Source organism: Mesoplodon bidens, assembly GCF_964165515.1.
Source record: "Mesoplodon bidens genome assembly, chromosome: 6".
NCBI lineage: Eukaryota > Metazoa > Chordata > Mammalia > Artiodactyla > Ziphiidae > Mesoplodon > Mesoplodon bidens.
This window is the reverse complement of record NC_138162.1, coordinates 26,606,496-26,631,178: the sequence shown is the minus strand read 5'-3', so window position 1 is coordinate 26,631,178 and position 24,683 is coordinate 26,606,496. Positions and strand designations below refer to the sequence as shown.

General features: G+C 37.3%; 1 protein-coding gene across 1 annotated transcript in view; it reads left to right on the top strand.

The window, feature by feature from the left end:
* Positions 1-24,092, top strand: part of ERP44 (endoplasmic reticulum protein 44) — an 87,737-nt gene extending 63,645 nt beyond the window's left edge. The window contains exons 8-12 of the mRNA XM_081236946.1: positions 1,034-1,150; positions 4,852-4,963; positions 6,012-6,153; positions 21,839-21,941; positions 23,857-24,092. Coding sequence (XP_081093072.1) covers positions 1,034-1,150; positions 4,852-4,963; positions 6,012-6,153; positions 21,839-21,941; positions 23,857-23,958 — 576 coding nt within the window. The 3' untranslated portion in view covers positions 23,959-24,092. The remainder of the gene's footprint in view (positions 1-1,033; positions 1,151-4,851; positions 4,964-6,011; positions 6,154-21,838; positions 21,942-23,856) is intronic.
* The last annotated feature ends 591 nt before the right edge of the window (positions 24,093-24,683 follow it).

The following is a 24,683-nucleotide window of genomic DNA, read 5'->3' as shown; positions in this document are numbered from 1 at the left end:
AATACAGTACAAATCAACATATCTATGAACAGACTCACAGACATAGAGAACAGATTTGTGGTTGCCAAGGGGGAGAGTGGGTAGGGGAGGGAAGGAATGGGAGTTTTGGATTAGCAGAGGCAAACTATTACTATATATAGGATGGATAAACAAGGTCCTACTGTATAGCACAGGGAACTATATTCAATATTCATAATGGAAAAGAATATGAAAAAGAGTATATATATATTCTTATACATATATATGTATAACTGAGTCACTTTGCTCTATAGAAAAAATTAACACAACATTGTAAATCAATTATACTTCAATAAAATAAAAAAAAGAATCTGCTACCTTCCTAGGTGTATAACTCTGGGAAAGTTTATTAGCTTCTCTGTGCTTTAGTTTGTTCATTAGTAAAAACATCCATGATAATAGTGGTACCTGCTTTATGGGGATGTTTCGAGGATTAATTGAGTCAACACATACAAGGTGTTTACAGTGGTAAAATAGTGCTTGGTCACAGTAAGTTGGCTTAGGTAACGTTAGCTATTTACCATCATTTTAGGCACTTCATAGATACGATTTTGAGTGAATGTGGAAACAGATACTGCAGTTAGTTAATTTTAGAGATAAGCCATACCTTAGATTTATATAGTATCATGTATTTTTCAAGGCTTTTTCACTGGAAGTCTCCAAATTTTCTTCTAACATTTTTGAAGGGAGAGATAGCTAAATTAAATCATTAGGATAATTCTTCTTTTCACAATGTCTGCCTGCTATTGATGAAGATACTGGTAAACATTTAATTGACGCAATCTAAGGGAAAGCAGAAGGCTTACACATCACAGGTTGCATAATCAGGTCCCCGATAATCACAGAGTTATCAGCTTATTACCATCTATAGCTAGCCCTCTTTCTTAGAAGTTCCATGTTTTTTGTTTCTTTTGTATCCTGTGTAGATTTTCTGGGCTTATAGATGGCTTTAAGAATTCATTTTTGCTAGCACAGGTTAGATTTGTTTAATTTTTTTTCTTTGTTTTTATAACAGCATTCTGCTCCAGATATGGTGTACTTGGGATCTATGACAAATTTTGATGGGACTTACAATTGGATTCAAGATAAATGTGTTCCTCTTGTCCGAGAAATAACATTTGAAAATGGAGAGGTACGGACTTTCTAATGTGTGTTGTTATTTTTAATTAAGATTTCCGAAAGAGCAAGCTTCCTCCACCCATCTTACTATTTTACCACAGAACTTATCAGTTACAAAAATCATACAGTGACCATAAGTACATATAGCTATTTCCATAATACAGGCCAATGGTTCTCCACCTCTGCTATACCAGAACCTCACTGTTGTATTTCCTGCAATAGCAGTGGTTCATGACAGCCTTGAAAATGAGTTTGAAAGTGCCTCTCAGGTGATTCTGATCCCACTCTTGGTTGAAGATCCTTGTTTAAGGGGATTGCTTTAGAAGCAATGCTCTGCAGATTTTAGTTACAATTAATTACATACAGTGAATAATCCTTTGGTATAAAAAGGTTTTTCTGATTCCTGTCTATCCTAAAAGAATGAAACTGTGTTCTCTTTCCATCATAAATAATGAAGGCAATTATCAGTTATCATGTAACTGTCCTCAGTCATCCCATGTGCCTGAAATAAAGCCCATCCCAAACTCTGAACAACTCCCACAAAACCAAAACACAAAAACCTAAGAAGTTGGAGGAGCAAGAACAAAGAGCTGTGTCTGTGAGGTGCATCTCTCTGTTCTTTACTGTATTTGAAACATATATTTCATTTCATTTTACTCCTTCATTTTCAAAACCCTCAGTCTAAGAATGTAATTTTTAAAAAACATTTTAAAAAAGTTTAAAAAAACCTTTCTATATGCATACTTCAAAGAATTATAAGTGCATAGCTCAGGTATTGAATGCACAACTCAAGAAATTATCACAGAGTAAAAACACACCCATATAATCCCCACCAAGTCAGAGGTTGGCAATTCTGTAAGAAGTCAGATAGTAAATATTTCAGGCTTTGCAGTTCATATAGTCTCTGTTGCAACTACTCAACTTGGCAGTTGTGGCACAAAAGCAGCCCTAGATAGTACATAAATAAATATGGTTGTGTTCCAGTAAAGCTTGCTTGCTTGCTTATTGTCTTAGTTTTTATCAAATGAACATCCCTTCTAACTTTTCTCAGTTCTCAGGGCTTCAGGTATGTTTAGCTGAATTAACTTACATTTTTATTGTATCATTTAGTCCTTAGAGGCTGAGAAAGATCTAGTAACCTGTCACGATTATTCACCTGCTTTGACAGTTCTTACAGGGATACTTTCAAAACAGAATTTAAAGTTATGGAGCTGGAAAATCTTAAACAATTAAACAGGGTTCTGTCCGTCCTCCCCCAGCCCTGCCTCCCGCCCTACGGTAGTTGGCACATTTAATAATTCTTTAGATTTATTACATGTTGTAACCAACTACCCATAAATCCTTTAAACTATAGGGAAAGATTTGTTAACCTCTGAATCTGGTTGTCTTGCTATCCCTCTCCTGAATCCTTTAATACCTGCTGGGTAAAGAATATGTTGGTATGGATGTGGACATGGGTACACTTGGAAGCTCTAGCAGCATAAACTACCAGCTACTATGTTAACGTATGTACTGATAAATCAGTTTAGCAAACGAATTCACATAGTTTCGAACTATTAATCTGTTTATTACTTGCTTCTTAACAGCTGTTATCTAATCCATATTTGTGTTTTTTGTTTAAACAAAAAATTTTTTGTTTACTTACAAAATTAGTACTTTTGTTTATTACTAACAAAGTAATATATTTGTTTCTACTTTTAACTTCTTAGTTCTTAAATTTTCCAAAAGGTAACTGCTGAGTCTTCTTTCCCAATTAGTATTTATTCAGCAACATTTGTGTCTTCATTTATTCAGTCATAGGTTGATTATATATTGTGTACAAAAATCTGTGAGCAAAGGAGAAGTGAAATAAGATTCTCTGTCTTTAAGGGGTTTTCAATCCAGTAGTTCACAAGTACAGACAATATAAAGACATGCCCCATGCCACATGAGGGGCACTGAGAAAATGTTCTGAGAGTTCAGAGGAGAGAACTCAGTTCTACCTTTGGCAGAAATGGGATAGAATCAGGAATGGCTCTCTAAAAGAGGCATTTCAGTCCTGAAACAAAAGGGATAAAAGAGAAAGAGGAGTACTAATGGAAATAGGGAATTAAGAGGAGGGGACAGTGCATTTACGTTGAGCATTGAAGGTACTGGAACTGGACTTGGAGATATAAATAAGGGACCAATTTGAGTTGGTGACTGAGATTGTTGACCTAGTTGAAGTTGCCAGGCTAGAGCAGAGAAGTCCAAAGACAGAACCGTGGAGGAGTAGTTGCAATTAATATGTTGGGAAAGAAAAAATGTGAGCACAAGAGATAAAAAGTGAGGAAGAAGAAATTCTAAATCAGTTTGCTATAAAACATCATTGTGATGCCAGGAGCTGGGGGGAAGAGAGATGGGAAGTGACTGCTAATGACTGTGGATTTCTTTTAGGAGTGATGAAATGTTCTGGAATTAGATAGTGTTGATGCTTGCAACCTTGTGAATATAATAAAACCCACCAAATTGTACACTTTAAAATGCTGCATTTTATGGTATTTGAATTACAGTCATCTCTTGCTTTCTACCGGGAATTGATTCCCAGGCCCCCACGGATATCAAAATCCTCGGATGCTCAAGTCCCTTACAGTTGGCCCTCCAGTATTTGTGGGTTCCACATCTATGGATTCAACCAGTCGTGGATCCTGTGGATATGGAAGGCCGACTATATATCTCAATTAACAAAAAAAGGTGAACTTGATGAAAAGCTTAATCATTTATCCTGTGTATGAGTGGAACAGGCTTAAACATGGAGACAGGAACCAGAAAAAAACTCTTATCCTATAAAATAGGTTCCAGTTTCAGTTTTTTTAGGGTAAGGACATGTGTGCTTTCTGCTGAGGCAGTTCCTAAATTATAGAGAGATAGGCAAAAGAATTGTTAATGGAAATGATTTTATTATGAGGCCCTTTCTGGACTTTTTTTATGAGTCAGAACTTAGCATTTGTCAGAGAGAATAAATGATCAAAATATGCTGTCTACTTATCACATTTCTCTTGTATTCTCCAATAACAATTATAAAATTTTTTTAAGTAACAAAAATTTCAAGATGTTTTTGTGTATGTATACATACAAGATATATAAACATACACATATATAGTGGCAAGTATTTGTTAATAATGTTGATAAATTGTGTATTGGTTGAAAACTGGCTATGTTATGGGGTTTTTGTCTTTTGTTCTGAATCACACTTTTCAGCTTTTGGTAGGTCTCATGTAAGTGGAGTGGTTTTTGCAATAAACCTTAGAATAAGCATAAGTTTGCAAATCAGTTAGATTTATTTACTGCTGGTACACTCAGTTTTTCAGTGTTATCTGCGAAGACTGTTTATCCCCTCGTAAAATCAACATCTTGAAAAAGAATCAGCATGGTTCCTCCTTTGGTCAACTCACGTTTTAAATGTCATGGCTTCATCCAATACTAGCTAACAGGTCAGCCCAGTGGTTACTTTAAGGCAGGTCAGCATCTACAGTACAGTAGGACATGTGAGTCCTCTGAGTGCTTGGATACTTCAGGTGGAGGGCATGCGTTCCTTTTGCATTAAGGCATTTATTTACACCATTGGATCTCTTTCCTGGGATGTTGCAGCTGTTGCATGTTATGTGGGCTGGGTTTAAAATTGTTCCTACCTAGAAAATAGCTAGAGCTGAATGGAGAGGCCTGATAATTCTCACTGAATACTTCTCTATACAGGAATTGACAGAAGAAGGACTGCCTTTTCTCATACTCTTCCACATGAAAGAAGATACAGAGAGTTTAGAAATATTCCAGAATGAAGTAGCCCGACAATTAATAAGTGAAAAAGGTAGACAGATTAAGGTGTTTGTTTATATCCTTCCTTTCTCTATTTTTTTACCTTCTCCCTTTTCCATTACATTAATACTCACATAAACATATTTGGGTTAAAAACTTAACAAATTATTTTAACTCTACTCAACTCCTGAATTTACATGAAAACATGGGGATGGGAGGCATTAGTAGAGATAATATGAAGCAATAGCTTTTTAAAAAAAAAACAAACATTAAAAACCCTGACTCTTTTAGCTCTCTAAAATCAAACAGCATGAAAAGTGGGGTCATGGGTGGACAGTGTAAGTTTTAGGCACTTTCTTGCAGCACCTTGATACTTCTCTGGTCCTTTTCTAATAGTCCCAGAAATACTGCTGAGAGAACTTACACAGTCAGATTAACATTTACTATATTTCCAAGTGAAAGAAAGTTGAGTAGTTCTCTGCAGACTTCTCCAAAGCATCAAAAATGAATTTGAGGTATCACCAGCTTTCCCTCTGTAGTTAGAGAAGAAAGTCAAACAAAATAAACTGAAGGCTTTGTATAGAGCCATGCCCATATTAGTCACTGTAAATATTTTTGGGGTTGAATTGGATTAAAAATCAACCAATAGGGACTGGAGGGGCATCCTTGATGAAATGAAGATGCTCCCATGAGAACAGATCATATATCAGTTTCTGGAACTTGTTCCCAAGACCTGGGTAATCTGCAGAGCAAATGATTACCCACTTAAAGAAAATTTAAAAATTCACTATAGCATTTGAATTTGGGTTGAGTTCCTATAATTTTTAAGGAAATTATACTCTCTGCCCTAAGAATTAAGATCCTACCTTTTTAAAGTGTAATATTTAGGTTTTAGTTTTTGTGGTCTACATTACTCTAGAGCATGTTGGGTTTTTTTAGTACATCACTTTTTATGAACTTGCAAACTTACGAGAATACGCTGTGTGAGCGCTGACTGTTATGCTAGACAGAAATGTCTTAGCTGATTGCATGTCCTCTTCCTCTTTTGACCCTCAAAAGAATATTCTAATCTACCTCTCCAAATTCTATTTCTTTTAAAGGTACAATAAACTTTTTACATGCTGACTGTGACAAATTTAGACATCCTCTTCTGCATATACAGAAAACTCCAGCAGATTGCCCTGTAATAGCTATTGACAGCTTTAGGCATATGTATGTGTTTGGAGACTTCAGGGATGTATTGTAAGTATTCATTTTGGTTTTTTTAAATTACTGATATATGTCTCAAAAATGAACTTAAAGTAATTGTCTGAATATTTTACATAATGCTATGTTGAAATACTTTGTTATTCAGAAGGAAGAGGTTTTTTTTTTTCACTCCAGAGTATAGTATAATTGACTGTGGGGAGTTCCCTGATGGTCCAGCGGTTAGGACTTGGCGCTTTCACTGGTCGGGGAACTAAGATCCTGCAAGCTGAGCAGTGTGGTAAAAAAAAAAAAGAAAAGAAAAGAAAATGTTAATTGACTCTGAGAATTATGATATATCTCTATAGAAATGCCAGCATTAGATGATCCTAAATGCTTGGGAATTAATCTCTGAAAGAAAATTTTTGACCTATGAGAAATTCATTTAGAATTGAGTTTGGTCTTTGTCAGCACATCAAGGAAAGTAGGTTAATCCTAGGTAGGTTAAAGGAAATGGGTAATATTGATGCTCATTTGTGACTGTGTCTACCAAGAACATTAGTGGTATTGAAGACCCAGAAGATGGCTATGACAAGGCATTTATAAGGGCATACAGCTAGAAACCTTTCCAAGAACAAATATGCTTTCTGACTCTATTCTCACCTTTCCATAGTATTAATAAACATATAAACCTTGTAACTACCACAGATATTAAATTTTTATCAGCCTTCTGAGATGTTAAATACAGTGATTAAAAATGGAAATGTTTCTTCATATATGAAAAATTTAAGCAATACAGGTATTAATTCAAACTAGACCTTTTCTTTTTTAAATTCATTTAAATAACCCCCTTTTTTTTTTTTTTTTTTTTTTTTTTTTTTTTTCAGTACGCGGGCCTCTCACTGTTGTGGCCTCTCCCGTTGCGGAGCACAGGCTCCGGACGCTCAGGCCCAGTGGCCATGGCTCACGGGCCCAGCCGCTCCGCGGCACATGGGATCCTCCCAGACCGGGGCACGAACCCGTATCCCCTGCATCGGCAGGCGGACTCTCAACCACTGCGCCACCAGGGAGGCCCTAAATAACCCCCTTTTTTAATGTCCAAAGATTAAATTTCACAGTTAGAGGGTGATTTGAAGTCCTATTGCAGGATGAATTACCTCACTCATTTCTAAATATTTTAATAGAGATGTGGTTGTTTGATAGAAGAGTCTCAGTCCTCATATAGAGGAGGCCTACATTTGAGTCCTACCTCGGTCAAGTCACTTAACTTCTCTGTTCTTGTTTCTTTACACTTAAAATATGGTTGGTGGTACAGCCTCCCTAATGGGATTGTTACAGAAATTAATGAGAGATGATGGCTATGTTATGAACCTTAAAGTACTTACAGATACTGTTTTTATTTTACCTGTACTCAAAAGAATACCACTTAGCATATTAACTCATTGAAAATTTATTCGGGTCTTCTATACGACAGTTGTATAACATAAACCAAGTCATATAAAAACCAACGGTTTAAAGTTTACTAAGACTGTATCCCTGCCCTCAAAGAACTCACAACCAGGTAGAAAAAGGAGACAAGCTGGGTAACAGGCAGTTGTTTTTTTTTTTTTTTTCTTTTTGCGGTATGTGGGCCTCTCACTGCTGTGGCCTCTCCCGTTGCGGAGCACGGGCTCTGGACGCGCAGGCCCAGCGGCCATGGCTCACGGGCCCAGCCGCTCCGCGGCATGTGGGATCCTCCCAGACCGGGGCACGAACCCGCGTCCCCTGCATCGGCAGGCGGACTCTCAACCACTGCGCCACCAGGGAGGCCCCAGGCAGTTGGTTTATAATGTGGTAAGTGCTCTGACAGAGTTCAGCAGAAGGGGCACCTGATTCAAGATTTCTGGAGATGTTAATGCCTAAGGTAGGACCTAAAGTTCCCGAGAAGTCGTTCATGGAAGTGAGAAGGAGACAGGGCTTGGAGAAAGGTGATGTTGGCAGAAACAAGTACAGAGTCTCTTGGCTGAATATGAGTGGACAGCAGGGGTATCGCTGAGGGATGAGGTCAAGAGAAGTAAATAGGAGCTGGTTCATGAAAGCCCCTACATGCTGTGTTAAGGAAGTTTGATCCTGAAAACTATGAAGAGCCAATGAAGGATGTTAATCAGGGGATTGTTGTTTTAAAGATCACTCTGAATGCAAACTGGAGAATAGATTAGAGGGAGTCAAAATAGGATCTAGGAGGCTGTTCAGTAATCCAGGCAAGAGTTGATGATAGATACTTAAATGAATGAATTTCCAAAATTCTGGCAGTAGCACTAAGTAAAGCTAGAGAGAAGCAGGATTCTTGCGACTTTTTTTTAGGTGGAATAGGAGGACTTGGTATTTCAGAAAGTGGGCGAGGGGCAAGGCTAGCCCTGATGGCCAGGACTCTGATTTGGACAACTAACTGGGTTGTGATGCCACTAACTGAGCTCGGAACTTAGTGGAGGAGCAGCCTTGTGGTAAAGATGACGAGTTCCCTTTCTTGGCATATTGAATTTGAGGTGCTTGTGGGCTACAAAGGAGAAGATTGTCCAGAACAGAGTTTACATGGCTCTGGGATTCAACAGAGAGATAAGGGCTGGGTCTTGAACACATGGGGATGTAGTTGAAGTTACTGAAACAGATGAGATGACCTAGAACAGGGTTGAAAATGGAACCCTGATGAATACCAACATTTAAGGAGAGGATAGAAGAAGGAACATGTGCAAAAGACTGAAGAGGAGGAGGAATCAAAGAAGTGAAAGAAAAAACAGAGAAGAGTAATATGGTAATTGCGGGAGGAGCACTTGTAGCAGGAAGGAATGCTCAACCAGAAGGTAAGGATGGAGCATCTGTTAGATCTGACCCTCAAAAGGCTGTATTGCAATGAATTGAAGAGTGTTTGGTAAGGAAATGAAGATTTGACATGAAGATTCTTGCAAGAAGCTAGCCTCTAAAGGGAAAGAAAAATAGGGAGATAGCTCCAGAGAGACATAGGGTGAAGTAAAGTTTTAGCTTTTCTTCCCCCCACCCCCCTTAGGGTAACAAGAAACTAAACATGATTAAATGCTTGTGGGACAGAATCAAATGGATTTATTGAAGAGATAGGGAAAAGAGGGGCTCACTGATAAAGCAAAGCCGTAAGGAGCACAGAGGGAATGAGGGGCAAAGGAGAGGAAATAACCTACCCTTCCTAGTGAGAAAGAGAAGGAAGGGTGCAGCATTTCTTCGGGTTTTTTGGGGATTATGGTGTTAGTGAGAGCAGCAGAAGACTGCTGAGGATCCTGTCTGATTCTTGTTTTTAACTATGGCTAAGGAAGCAAGATCATTTGCTGAGTGAGGAGCTGGGGGATACTTGAGAGGGCAGGACTGTGCTGGATTTAAAAAGGATTTAAAAAGTAGTTGTTCCCAGAAATCCACCATAAAGATGCAGATCTCCCTAACAATCCGGGATTTATTTGGATAAAAATTGGAACTCATACAGTCCGCTTAGCAACTGTGTGAGCGTTGACTGTTGTGCTAGACAGAAAGAAATGTCTTAGCTGATTGCATGTCCTTTTCCTCTTACTTCATTGGCTTGCCTCCAGAGGCTGCAAGCTCAAGATAAAAGAACAAACTTTTTAGGAGAGGGGGCAGCTGTTCTAGTGGTTGAGCTCGCTGCAAGAGCTTCCAGGCAGTGACTGTGCTTGGCATTAAAATGCTGCCCTATTCATGGGTCATTTGCATGAAGTCTTATCAGGCCATTTCCCTACCTTTGGTAGTGGATAACTCTTGGGTTGATTATTTACTTCTTCCTTTCACTGGAAATTTACAGCCCTAATTATGAAGTCTCAAATTAGTGGAAGTCAATAGGATGTTGACTCAGGTTAGGTTTACCAATCAGCAACCAAACTATGCCCAACTTTGGCTTTTATTCCTAGGAATGTTGTTACACATGAAGGGAAACGTGACGAATTCCATTTTGGCTATCTTAAGTTTTTTTCCTCCAGTTCTGAAGTCGGGTTTAAAACACTCTAGCACTTCCAATCCCATCTTGGTGTCTGTTTCTTAGAGTATCCAAACTAAGATAAATGGTCATATTCTTTATCACATGACCCAGTCCCCCTATCCTCCAACCATAGTTCACTGGATCAAGAGATGGGCACTTGACCAAGAAAAGCTAATTTATCAGCTGGCAGCATTGTGCTTGTGCCCTGGTGCCAAAAGACACCGAGTCAATAAGATTCCCCAAAGAAATATGGAAATGGGAAATTATCCTCTCCCATCCTGAAAGTGGTTAGTCCTGTGAGCAGGGACGGAGATAAGAGAAGTGACTGTATTTGAAGCTCTGAAACAAATTACTTCTTTAATTTCTCCCTTAGGTGCCTGATTTCCCCTCCTAGGCACTATTTCCTCTAATATTTTTTTAATTGTAAGGAGGCACATGCTGTGTGAGCTACAAACTGAGCCTATGTGAATAGATTAAGTGTTAAAAATCAAAACATGCAGCAAAGTGAATCAGACACATTTAATGGCTTGTGTAATTGTTATTGTGCTGCATGGTAATTAAGGCTTAAATGATCAACAGTTTCCATAAATTAGTGTAATTACTATTACTTTTGCTTAGTAGCACAGCATTTCTGGGGTTAAGTGGGGGACGTATGGTTGTGGTAACGACAGACAATGCAGATTTATGCTGCAGTTTCCTCCCAAGCTAGAGGCAGGCACTGCAGCATAGTGGGGGCAGGGCGAGGTGCTAACCAGTGTTGTATTCATCTCTTCCTTCTTGCAGAGAAAATGAGGGTTAGGGAGGTAAGGTAACCAGCAAGGCCACACAACTAATTAGTGGCAGGGCTAGGAGTCATGTCAGAGTATACTGAACCCCCAAATCCCAAGCTCATAACACTTGATACCAAAGCAGTTACATTTTCAGTATATATAAAAGCAGTGTAAGTGTGAATGTGAAAGATGTTTGAAGAGACAATATTGCTAGTACCGGAAACTAAGTCACAGATCTCTAAATCCTTAGTATTTTTCTATAGTTTGACCAGATTAGTTTCTTGCCAAACGTAAAGGAAAAACTTTTATATGGAGATGGGAATGGGGGGAAGTTTTGAAGCCCAAGAGCACCTAAGGGTAGGTCTAGGAAATGTTCTCCAGTCTGGAGAGAAGAGAATAAATGATGGGGTCTGGTATAAGACTGTGGAAGGGCTTTCTAGAGAATCTTACCTTCTAAAAAACTGTGGCCTGCAAATACCCTACCATCTGTTCCTTTGCTTAAGGGTTCTTATGTAAGCTGCCACTGGAGCCCCAGTGATGGGAAAAAGCAGCAGGACAGACTTCAGGTCACTCCTAGGAAAATTAACAGGCTACTCTAATGCTAATGAGTTCCCCAACTCTGGGCTCTAGGTCATTTCTTCCAAATCACTAAATCACTGAGAATTATGATCGTAATTCCTTGAAGTACTCAGGTGAGGGTGGTTGTGGTGAGGAGCTGAGACGACACTGAAACTACAGGGGTGGGGTATCTCCCTAATTCAGCAATTTGCTTGTCTGCCACGATGAACTAGCCTGTCTGGTTGAACTTGGAACCAACCAGGAACTGAATGAAATGGTAAAGAACTTGGAGGGACAGGTAAGAGAAATGTTTAAAATCAGGTCACCATTAAGTTCCCCTTTAACCCTGAGAATCTGGTTTTGTTCTTCATTGTCTAGAGGGTTCTTTTTTTTTACCCAAATTAGGCTTTTCTTGATTGAAAAAAAAATGGTGCCGAGAAATCTTTTATTATTTTTTAAATTTTAAAATTTTATTTTTTATACAGCAGGTTCTTATTAGTCATCAATTTTATACACATCAATGTATACATGTCAATCCCAATTGCCCCATTCATCACACCACCACCACCACCCCCGCCGCTTTCCCCCCTTGGTGTCCATACGTTTGTTCTCTACATCTGTGTCTCAACTTGTGCCCTGCAAACCAATTCATGAGAAATCTTTCTAAAAGGCAAACCTTATTTAGTTTTTATTATCTCTTGCTATAATAACTGCGTTGTAACGGCGTTAGTAGATGTTCATCCAGTGCTTTGCTTTTAGTTTCATCTGCTTATTACAAGATTAAGAGTTTGACTACTTTGAATGTATATATCTGGAATATATCCTAATATTTATCAACTACCCATCTGCCCTATTCCCCACCTCTCCTATTCATCTGTATACTTTTGATTCTCTGAATTTGTCTCTCCTGTCAACCACTGGGCAATATACACAGTGGTCCAGGTCCCTAAACACCATTTTTATTTTCATATAACGTACTTATCGTACAACTGATATTGATACGTAGTATATTTATAAGTACTTTTTATTTTACAAATCATTCCAATATATTTTACCTTATTTGGTCCTGCCAGCAAAATAGACATCAAACACTGACAGAGCCAGGCACTGTACCAGCCTTACTTTATACTTTTGTATGTGTTTTCAGTTAATCTATAACAAGCTTAGAAGATAGGTATTATTTCCACTTTTACAATAAAGAAGTTAAGCTCTGAGAGATTTATAAACTTTACTGAAATGGAGTCACCATAGAGGCGATATAGCATAGTGGTTAGATGCACAAGACTCTAGATCCAGACTGCTTAGACTTAAATCCCAATCTGTTACCTATTAGTTATATCACCCTGGGCAATTTCTTACCACCTCTATGCCTCTGTTTCCTCATTGGTAAAATAGGAATAATAATAGCATCTACTTAATAGGGTTGTTGTGAGCATTAAATGAACGTATATATCTATAGCTCTTAGAACAGTGTCTGATACATGGCCAGTGCTATTAGAAGGCTAGCTATGATTATTATAGGCAATAATATATTTGGATTCAAATCCAAGTCTGTTAGACTATAAAAACAATACAGTTAATTAAAGCAGTTGTTCTCATTTTACATATCAGAAAGCTGAAGACGTCAAAGACGTTAAGTAACTTAAATGGCAAGATACAGTGATTTTACACTGTAATACACTGAATGAGTTCAAACTACATTATTGTATAAGTTGAGTCAAAAAGTAGAAAACAATATTAGGAAATTGAATCCAGCAATGTATGAAAGAAGAATAATATATCACAACCAAATGGGCTTTATCCCAAGTGTGCAAGGCTCATTCAACCTTCAAAAATCAATGAGAGTAATTCAGCATATACTGATTATATCAACATATGCAAGAAGCATTTGACAAAATTCAATATCCATCATGACAAAAATGCTTAACAAACTAGGAATATATGGAAACTTCCTCAATCTGATAAAGGACATTTACAAAGAACCTACTGCTAATACCATATTTAATGGTGAAAGACTGAATACTTTCCCCTTAAGATCAGGAACCAGGCAAAGATGTCTACTCTCTTTGTATGTGTGTGTTAAGTATATCATTTGTTCCTTATTTCTGATTATAAAAATTTTATCTTCTTTGTGGATAATTCTTAAAGTTGATAAAATGCCAAAGAATAAATTAAAAATCACCCATAAATCCACAAGAGCTCTATACATATGTATGTTATAAAATTAGAGCTATGCTATTTTATGAATTTTCTTTTTATCCACACATTATAAACATCTTCCATGTCATTAATATTTTTCTGTTATTTCTAATGGTCAGATAGCTTGCCTTTGAATGGATTGTTTCATGATTTGTCTAAATAACCCCTGTTGTTTGAAATCCAGGTTTTTCCCATGAAAAAATAAATAACACTGCTAGTAATGGGACTTTACCTGATTCATCCTCATGAACATTCTTGTAGTTTTGGGTGTGTGGAACACTTTGAGTTCTGTGACACCATCATGATTTTCCCTTGTTCCCCCCCCCCTTTTTTTGGTGCTTTCATTGTCTTTTACTGATTGTGCTTCTTGTCTTTCACCCTTTGTAATAATGATCATAGTGCTGTGCTGTCTAATATGATAGTTACTAGCCCTATATGAATACTTAAGTTTACATTAATTAAAATGATATAAATTAAAAGTCAGTTTCTCGGGCACTCTAAATCCATTTCAGGTGCTCAATGGCCACATGCGGGTAGTGGTTCCTGTATTTGACAGCATAGATATACAGTATTTTTCCATCTTCACACAAGTGCCCCATCCTTCTCTCTGGATAGCAGCTTCTTCTGCTGCTGTGCTGTAACTTCTGCATGGATATCGTTCTTTTTTTTAAAATTAATTAATTAATTAATTTTTGGCTGCATTGGGTCTTCGTTGCTGTGCGTGGGCTTTCTTTTTAGTTGCAGTGAGCGGGCCTCTCATTGTGGTGGCCTCTCTTGTCTTGGAGCACCAGCTCTAGGCGCGCGGGCTCTAGAGTGCAGGCTCAGTAGTTGTGGCGCACGGGCCTAGTTGCTCTGCAGCATGTGGGATCTTCCTGAACCAGGGCTCGAACCCGTTTCCCCTGCATTGGCAGGCGGATTCCTAACCACTGCGCCACCAGGGAAGCCCCACAGATGTGGTTCTGATTTATCATGACAGGACTTAGTGTGAACTCTATATTTTATAACTCTGTGACTTTGTAACTCTAATCAAATCATCTGTGTTCCTTATATCTCTTAGTTCACATCCTCTAGGATCTGATTGGCTCAACACACATAGATCGGTTCCCTCTCCACTCCAAATTATATGTCCCCCCTTTTTTTTCCAGCTTTATTGAGGTATAACTGACAAAATTGAATATATTTAAGATATATTTTGATATATATATACATTGTGAAATAATTACCACAGTCAAGCTCATTAACCTATCTATTACCTCCCATAGTTATGTTTTTTTTTCTTTTTTTGGAGAGAATTAAGGTGTATTCTCTTAGCAAATTTCAAATATACAATACTAATATACAATATTAGTACTATAGTCACCATGCTGTACATTAGATCTCCAGAACTTACTCATCTTGCATAACTGAAACTTTGTATCCTTTGACCAACACTTTCCCATGTCTCCCACCCACTCAGTCCTTGGTGCCCACCAGTCTGTCCTCTGCTTCTGTGAGTTCTGTTTTTTCATATTTCACTTAGCATAATGTCATTCAGGTTCATCCACGTTGTCGAAAATGACAGGATTTCCTTCTTTGTTAAAGCTGAATAACATTGCATTGTGTGTGTGTATATAAACCTTACCCATATTTTCCTTATCCATTCATTGATTGATGGTCACTAGGTTATTTCTCTCTTGGATATTGTGAATAATGCTGAAATGAACATGAGAGTGCAGATATCTCAAGATACTGATTTCATTTCCTTTGGGTATACACACAGAAGTGGGATTGTTGGGTCATATGGTAGTTATATTTTTAATTTTTTGAGGAACCTCCATACTGTTTGCCATAATGGCCTTACCAGTTTACATTACCATGAACAGCATACAAGGGCTCTCTCTTCTCCATATTCTTGCCAACACTTATTATCTTTTGTCTTTTTGATAATAACCATTCTAACAGGTGTGAGTTTTGTAAAATCATTGTGCATTTTGCAAATCATTGTGGTTTTTGATTTGCATTTCCCTGATGCCTAGTGATGTTGAATACCTTTTCATGTACCCATTAGCCCTTCATATATTATCTTTTGAGAAATGTCTATTCATGTGCTCTGCCCATTTTTAAATTAGGCTTTTGTTTTCTTGCTATTGAGTTGTGTTAGTTCCTTCTGTTTTTGGATATTAAACCCTTACCATGTATATGATTTGCATATATTTTCTCTCATTCTGTAGGTTGTCTGTTCACTCTGTTGTTTCCTTTGCTGTGCAGAAGCTTTTCTGCTTGATACAATTGCATTGTCTATCTTTGTTTTTTTTTTTTTTTGGCGGTACGTGGGCCTCTCACTGTTGTGGCCTCTCCCATTGCGGAGCACAGGCTCTGGACGCGCAGGCTCAGCGGCCATGGCTCACGGGCCCAGCTGCTCCGCGGCATGTGGGATCTTCCGGGACCGGGGCACGAACCCATGTCCCCTGCATTGGCAGGCGGACTCTCAACCACTGCGCCACCAGGGAAGCCCTGTCTTTGCTTTTATTGCCTGTGCTTTTGGGGGTCATATCCAAAAAGTCATTGCCCAGACTGATGTCAAGAAACTTTATGCCTATGTTTTCTTCTAGGAGTTTTACAGTTTCAGGTCTCACATTTAAGTCCTTAATCCATTTTGAATTGATTTTGTATATGGTGTGAGAGAGATAAACAAAATAAAATTGGGTAGGGGTCCAGTTTTGTTCCTCTTCATGTGATTCCCAGCACCATTTATTTAAAAACTACTCTTTCTTGGGCTTCCCTGATGGCACAGTGGTTAAGAATCCACCTGCTGGGCTTCCCTGGTGGCGCAGTGGTTGAGAGTCCGCCTGCCGATGCAGGGGACACGGGTTTGTGCCCCGGTCTGGGAGGATCCCACGTGCCACGGAGCGGCTGGGCCTGTGGGCCATGGCCGCTGGGCCTGTGCGTCCGGAGCCTGTGCTCCGCAACGGGAGAGGCCACAGCAGTGAGAGGCTCGTGTACCGCAAAAAAAAAAAGAATCCACCTGCCAAGCAGGGCACACGGGTTCAAGCCCTGGTCCAGGAAGATCCCACATGCCTTGGAGCAACTAAGCCTGTGTACCACAACTACGGAGTCTGTGCTCTAGAGCCCGTAAGCCACAACTACTGAAGCCTGTGCGCCTAGAGCCTATGCTCCACAACAAGAGAAACCACCGCAATGAGAAGCCTGCGCACCTCAACAAAGAGTAGCCCCCACTCGCCACAACCAGAGTAAAGCCTGCACGCAGCAACGAAGACCCAACACAGCCAAAAATAAAATAAAATTAATTAATTAAAACTAGCCTTTCCTCATTGTGTATTCTTGGTACCTTTGTGGAAGATCAGTTGACTATGAATGTCTGGATTTACTTCTGGGCTCTCTATTCTGTTCCATTCATCTATATGTCTTTATAACAGTACCATATTGTCTTAATTACTACAGCTTTGTAGTATATGTTGAAATCAGGTAGTGTGATGTTTCCATCTTTGTTGTTCTTGCTCAAGATTGATTTGGCTATTCAGGGTCTTTTGTGGTTACATATGAATTTCAGGATTGTTTTTTCTATTTCTGTGAAAAATACCTTTGGGATTTGATAGGGATTGTGTTGAATCTCTAGATTGCTTTAGGTAGTACGGACATTTTAACAATATTAATTCTTCCAGTTCATGAACACAGGGTATCTTTCCATTTATTTATGTCATTTTTCATCAGTGTTTTATAGTTTTCAGTGTACAGATATTTTACCTCCTTGGCTAAATTTCTTCCTAAGTATTTTCTTGTTTTTGATAAATATGCCCACTCCCACTAGTTCTATTTAATGTCATAGTGGAAGTCCTAGCAAGTACAGTAAGACAAGAAAATAAATAAAAGGTGTTCAGACTGGAAAGAAACTATCTTTCTTTGTAGATGACATGATTGTGTATGTAAAAACTCCCAATGAATTCACAAAACAGCTCCTAGAACTGATAAGTGCTTTTAGCAGAATACAAGGTCAACTTTTTAAAAATCACTTTTATTTCTATACACTAACAGAGAACAGTTGGAAACCATTAAACTTTTTTTTTTTTTTTTGCGGTACACAGGCCTCTCTCACTGTTGTGGCCTCTCCCGTTGCGGAGCACAGGCTCCGGACGCGCAGGCTCAGCGGCCATGGCTCACGGGCCCAGCCGCTCCGCGGCATGTGGGATCCTCCCGGACCGGGGCACGAGCCCGTGTCCCCTGCATCGGCAGGCGGACTCCCAACCACTGCGCCACCAGGGAAGCCCCATTAAACTTTTGAAGTACCGTTTATAATAGCTCCAAAGGAAAAAATTTTTAAAGGACTATTTAGGTATAAGTCTAACACAATATGTACAGGATCTATATGCTGAAAACTACAAAATGCTGATGAAAGAAATCAAAGATGACCAAAAGAAATGAAGAAACATACTGTGTGCATGGATTGGAAGACTCAGTACTGTTAAGATACCAATTCTCCCCAAACTGACCTATAGATTTAATGCAGTCTCAATCAAAATCTCAGCTAGATTTATTGTAGATACAGACAAGCTGATTCTAAAATTTATATGGCAAGGTAAAACTGGAATAACAAAAGCACTATTGAAAAAGTTGGAAGACTCATACTACCCAATTTTAAGATATACTTACTGTAAGCTAAAATTATCACGGCAGTGTAATATCAGTGAAAAAGTAGGTACATAGAGCTGTGGGACAGAAAAGAGAATCTAGAAATAGACACACAAATATAGTAATTGCTTTTTTTTAAGGTGCAAAGACAATTCAGTGGAGAAGGATAATCTTTTCAATAAATGGTGCTGGACCACCTGAACACGTTCATACCAAAAAAGAAATTAAGTCAGAACTGATCAGAGACCAAAATTGAAAGGTAAAACTCTTACAAGTAAATGTAGGAGAAACTCTTCATGACCTGGTGTTAGACAAAGAGTTCTTAGAGCACCGTCCATAAAAGAAAACAATTGATAAACTGGCCTTCATGGTGTTAAGAACTTTTGTTCCACAAAATATACTGTTAGAATATAAAGAAGATATATGAATGACAAATAAGCACATGAAAAAATGCTCAACATTATTATTCATTATAGAAATGCAAATTAAAACCAGAATGAGATCCCATTATATATTTCAGAATGGCTAAATTAAAATACTGATAATACCAGGTGTTCATGAGGATATGGAGCAAATGGAACTCCCATACATTGCTGGTGGGACTGCAAAATGATACAGCCAGTCTGGAAGACAATTTGTCAGTTTCTTTAAAAGTCAAACATACACCACCCATGTAATCCAGTATTTTTCCTATAGAAATAAACTTACGTTCACACAAAAACCTGTGCACAAATGTTTGTGGTAGCATTGTTCACAATCACCAAAACCTAGAAAGAACCCAAAGTCCTTCAGTGGGTGAATGGATAAACTAGTTGTGGTATATCCACTCAGTGGAATTCTATTCAATAAATAAAAGAACAAACATTTTTATGCATGCAGCAAAATGGATAAATCTCAAATGTAGTGTGCTAGGTAAAAGAAGCCAGTCTCATGATGATATGCTGTATGATTCCATGTCCGTGACATTCTGGAAAAGGCAAATTATGGGAATAGAGAACAGATCAGCAGGAGTTAAGGGGAAGAGGAAGATATGAGTTAAAAAAAAAAAAGGGTGTTCTGTATCCTATTTGTGGAGGTGGTAACAAGATGCCATAAGCCTATGTTAAAACTCATACAACTTCAGCCCCCAAAATGAATTCTACTCTATGTAAATTTTTAAAAATAATAAAAATACTTCTTACCTTGTATGCATTTGTCAAAGCTCGTTTAAATGATACACTTAACATGTTTTGTGCATTTCACTGTATAAATTTTGCATCACCTAAAAATAAATACTGTAAACAAAAAAGTAAGTGGAGGATGGGAGAGAAACACTTAGGTGTTCTGATTAGAAAAAGTATACCTTAAAGTGTGAAAATATAATTGAATTTATTATGGCAAGGGTCCATTTATTCTCCTTTTTTAGCAGATAACCATGTTGTCTGTTTTCTTGACAATATATTGTTGATTCACTGATTGTTACCTAATAATGATGGATAATTTCTAGCCACAAGCTAGGTAAGAGTTCTTTTGTAATCTGTTTTCTACCACATCAATTCCGATTCATCCTATCTCTCATCTTTGCTTTTTGCTCACAATTCTCTCATATGTTGCCAAGGGGAAAAAACTCAAGCTGGGGAAAAATCTGTTTTGAGTGTACTCTATGAATTTGTTACACTTAAGATCTAATTATAAATTATTGCTCGACTAGCAGAAGCAATTCACACTGTATTGGTTGTGATCATCTTTGAACGTTGTAAAATAACAAATTAGCAGGGGCTTTATCTTAAACATTATAGATTCTTTGCAGTTCTTTGAATTGAATGGATATATTTTAGCACTTTGCTATGGGTAACAGTAGATGATGTCAGATTAAATTTAAATTGACATCCTCTCAATGTTTATCTCTAGTGCACATGCAATTTCTTCTGTACCAGAGAACCTTTCAGAGGCATTCTGTCAATACAGCTAGCTACCTGACAGTCATTTGTATTTGTAAACTGTGCATTTGGCACCTGCTGGCCTCTGTTGCACTGGAGCTAGTGGGGAGCCAAAATGGGTGTACAATGAAGTTATTGGCGTTACATCTCAGTGGGAGTTATTGAAGAGAAGAAACAGCACTTGCAGGACCTCAGGAGAGGATAAAAAGAAAAAGAAACTGGTAATATTAACACAAGCCAGGTATGCTACCAAAAAAGCAGTGATTTAAAAAGTCAGTTCTATTGAAGGAATTAAAGTGTTTGTGGACCTGCATTTTAATTCTTGTAATGGATATGAAAAACAAAGTGTTTCTATTTAAAAATATAATGAATTTTAATTGATCTCGGTAGAGGACAATTCATATGAGCAGAAATATAAATTAAAACAATGGAAAAAATGCTTAATTTCTGAAGAAATGGAAATTAAAGTGCTGGTGTCTTTTACTTATCAAATTAGTGAAACAAATTTTAATAAAGAAATGTGCTGGCAAGACTTCAGAGAACAGGTAGGCAAGTAGCAGTAAATATCGATGTTTTGTGCCTATAATTTGCCCACACTTTGTTTAAAGTTCTTATTCTTTAACTCATTACTCCTACTTTACCAGATACAACTCAAGGAAATAATTATGAAGAAAAAACGGCTGCTATATAAATCTGCTTAGCTTTATATTGGTCTGTTTTGCTACAGTGCATGTTTCTGTACTGCAGATTTGCTCATTACAATGATTGGGAATTATGGGAATGATGTCAAGTATATAGTGAGTTGTGTTGGTTCATGTTATATTCCTCAGAATAGTATGAAGCCACCAAAGAAAGCTTTTTCACCATAAAAGACAATGCCTTAGTGGTATATGAAGACATTAAAAAAAAAAAAAAGCCACTTTCATGGCTTTGAGAAGTGCTTTGCTTTTCAGTGTTAAGCTGTGAACACTGAAACCGCCTGTGTGGTTGAAGAAGTTGTGAAGAAATTTCCTCCTCTGTTTAAGAAAAATATGAAAAAGCTACACCCTGGTTTAGATTATTTTAATAAAATTGGTTGTGCTGGCAGTGAATGCCCTCAAGGACCTACATACATCTCAAAAGAGGACTGCTAAGCTCCAGGTTAAGGTTACGTAGGGTCACCTGGCTGACACAGGGCTCAAATGCTGGAGGAGGCTGAAGGGTGCTAACATTTTTGCTCTAGGCTCTTAGTAGTACTCTGGTTACAAAGCTACATAGTTTTAAGTGGTTAGTCCCTAACACTATTTTTCCCTTGAGCCCCTATTATTTTTAGTGTAATTTTGCAGAACATAAAGTTTTGCAGTTATATATATTAAGGAAAATATATTAATGCCCAACAGTAAGGGAGTAAGTCTTAGGACAGCATCTTGATAGACTCTGATGCATCTGTTACAATAAGCATAGAAAAATGTCTATAAAACAAATGCAAGCATTAGAACACAAAATTGAGTATCTACATACCATGATTACAATTGTGTCAAAATATTTGACATGTACCTAGCCTGTTAATAGTTATGGTAGGATGGTGGGATTGTAGGTAAGTTTTTTAAAAAATTGTTTTTAATGTTGTGAAGTTGGTAAAATAGATGTAAGTCCATTTAAATAGTTTAAGCTAAATTTTTATTTTACTTTGGTTTTAGAATTCCTGGAAAACTCAAGCAGTTTGTATTTGACTTACATTCTGGAAAACTACACAGAGAATTCCATCATGGTCCTGACCCAACTGATACAGCCCCAGGACAGGTAGGACTCTTTGTTTTTCAGTGGGAACTCTTTTTCTTTTTCAATTAGTCTTGAGGAGACTCTGAAGCTCTTGCATAGGCTTGAGTTTCTGCCCCAAATGTCTTTGTAAAGAAATTCTGAACAAACTCTAGATAATATACAAATTATTTTCCTTTAAAAATTTTAAACCTTCAGAGAAGTTGCAGGAATATTACAATATAGTTTCTTGATCATATAAATGAAGGTTGTCTGAGTAAGTCCTTTGTGGAAAATGGCTATGAAGGGGTTAAATACAGTTGGCTTCATACAGAAGTAGGAGGTAGGGATTAGAAGCAGGTAATTAGTGAAGAAATCAGTGGATTCCATTAATTGTTCAAGCCTTCCTCTGTGGCTGAGAGATTGACCACACTATAAAGAAAATAATGACTTGATATCCTAAGAGCCCTCATCACTACAGTATTCATAATGCTCAAAACTTAGTTTTATGCAGCTTTTCCATTTGAGATTTAGAATGCTTGACAACTGTTTATCAACACAACTTTATATTTGCTTGATATATAGATATATATTTTTTAACCTGAGGATTTTCTTCTGTTACAAGTAACCTTCTAAACTTCTGTGTAAGTTCCACTTAAATATTCCTAAATTTGCATTTTGATGCATTATTGATTTATATCATGTCTATTACCATTATACTGAGAGGGAAGATGATATATACCAAAACTCTTATTGCCTATGCCCAGAACTTCAATCCACTATTTTGTCCAAAGAACCGCATGTAAAAGAAAAATAAAAACTAAGTGAATTTTTCTTTAAGAGTCAAATTAAGTTCAGCGTTAAGAGTTCCTTTTAGAAATCTGATGACATGCTTTTTCCTTGAAATCTGAGGTCAGATTTTCTTTGATAATTAAGCAACTACAGATGCAGGAAAACTTTGTTGGCAGTAACCCAAAGTAGGCCTGCTTAGTATTTTATCAGATTAGGAAAAGATGTAGCTTGCTATTATTATATTATCCTGATTTGTTTCAGCTTCTCCATTAGACACTGAACTCGTTGTATTTATTCATCTTTGCATACTAATACATAGTTGGCACCAAATACACGTTCGTTTCATAGTAATATAGCTTCAGCTTAAACAAAACATCTCAGCAAAAAAATAAAAAATATATTGGGGAAGGGGAACATGACTAATAAGGGAAGTTTGTGGACACACTGCTTCCGATTATAATGGGAATGTGCTTTATATATATATATATATATATATATATATATATATATATATATATTATGTACTATGTGCCTATGTAAACTACAGGAAATATTAAAACAATGATAATCATGTTTGTTCTTGAGGAGCTCATGGTGTAGAGATAGGCTACACTGTCTTTTCTCTAAAATTATTGGAAGTCGCTCATATTTCCACTGTATATTTTTATGTACTGTTGGTGTACAAGTAAAATACTACAGAAATTAATTTCTTGCAGTATTGAAGTGTTTTTCTTCCTTACGTCAACTGAGTTTTGATAATTGCTGGCATCCAGGTCTCTGTCTTCAGAGTAGGTGTCTTTAATAATCTTAGCAGTCATTTGTAAGAGGGAAGGGTTCTGGCTAACTTAGGGTTATGCTGCCTCTACAGAATATTCTAGGAAAGCAACCAGGTGTCAGGTATTTTGTTTCTCCACCACACCTCAGAACTGTCATCAGGTTCATGGTTAATGGCTCTGTGGCAGCCTTGCCTTGGAGAATCTGAGTTAAGGGCATCTGAAATGGGGAAAGCAAGATTTCAAACTTAACTCTTGTCTTTGGTACATAATAGCTCTATTTTATTGATTATTAAGCAAATAATTAAAGGGCAATTACCATTCATCTAATATTCTTAAAATATTATAACTATAAAATATACTGATGTAAAAATGTTTTATTCTTTCCCTTATAGGAAGTCCAAGATGTAGCAAGCAGTCCACCTGAGAGCTCCTTCCAGAAACTAGCACCCAGTGAATATAGGTATACTTTATTGAGGGATCGAGATGAGCTTTAAAAACTTGGAAAAACAATTTGCAAGCCTTTCAAACAGCAGCATCAACTTACATGGTGGAAATAGTAAACCTATATTTTCATAATTCTATGTGTATTTTTATTTTGAATAAACTGAAAGAAGTTTTGGGCTTTTAATTTTTTTTTTCTCCCTGACTCAAAATGTATTGTCATTTAATACAGCCTCTTTTAAAAAAATCTGCTAGGGTTAAAAAATAAATGAAAATCAGAGGCCTATCTTTACTTTAAATCTGAGGTCTATCTTTGCTTTAAATCTGTCTTGTAAAATTTTTATAAATCAAGTGAAAGGTGACATTGCCAGAAATATACCATTAACTTGCACTACTAGGTTAGGGAGGACTTAGGGATGTTTCTTGTGTAGTATGTGCTTTTCTTTCTTTTCTTTATATATGATCACCTCTGTTGGTTATTTTAGTTATCACATTTCTCAAAGCTAAGGGGGTACATATTCTGGATACTTGGGGGGGAATAAATTAAAATTTTCACACTGTGTACTGTGTTTTACTGATTGGTTGGATATTGCTTATGAAAATTCCATAGTGGGTTTTTTTTTATTCTTAATGTGTAACTTAAACATACTATGAAGAGGAGAGCCATAAGCCAGAACATTTGGCAGGAATTGTCCTTATGAATTAAGAAAAAGAAAATGAAAAGTGTTATTAAATTTCTATGTGTTTGTCTAACAAAGTGTCATATGGATGGCATTTA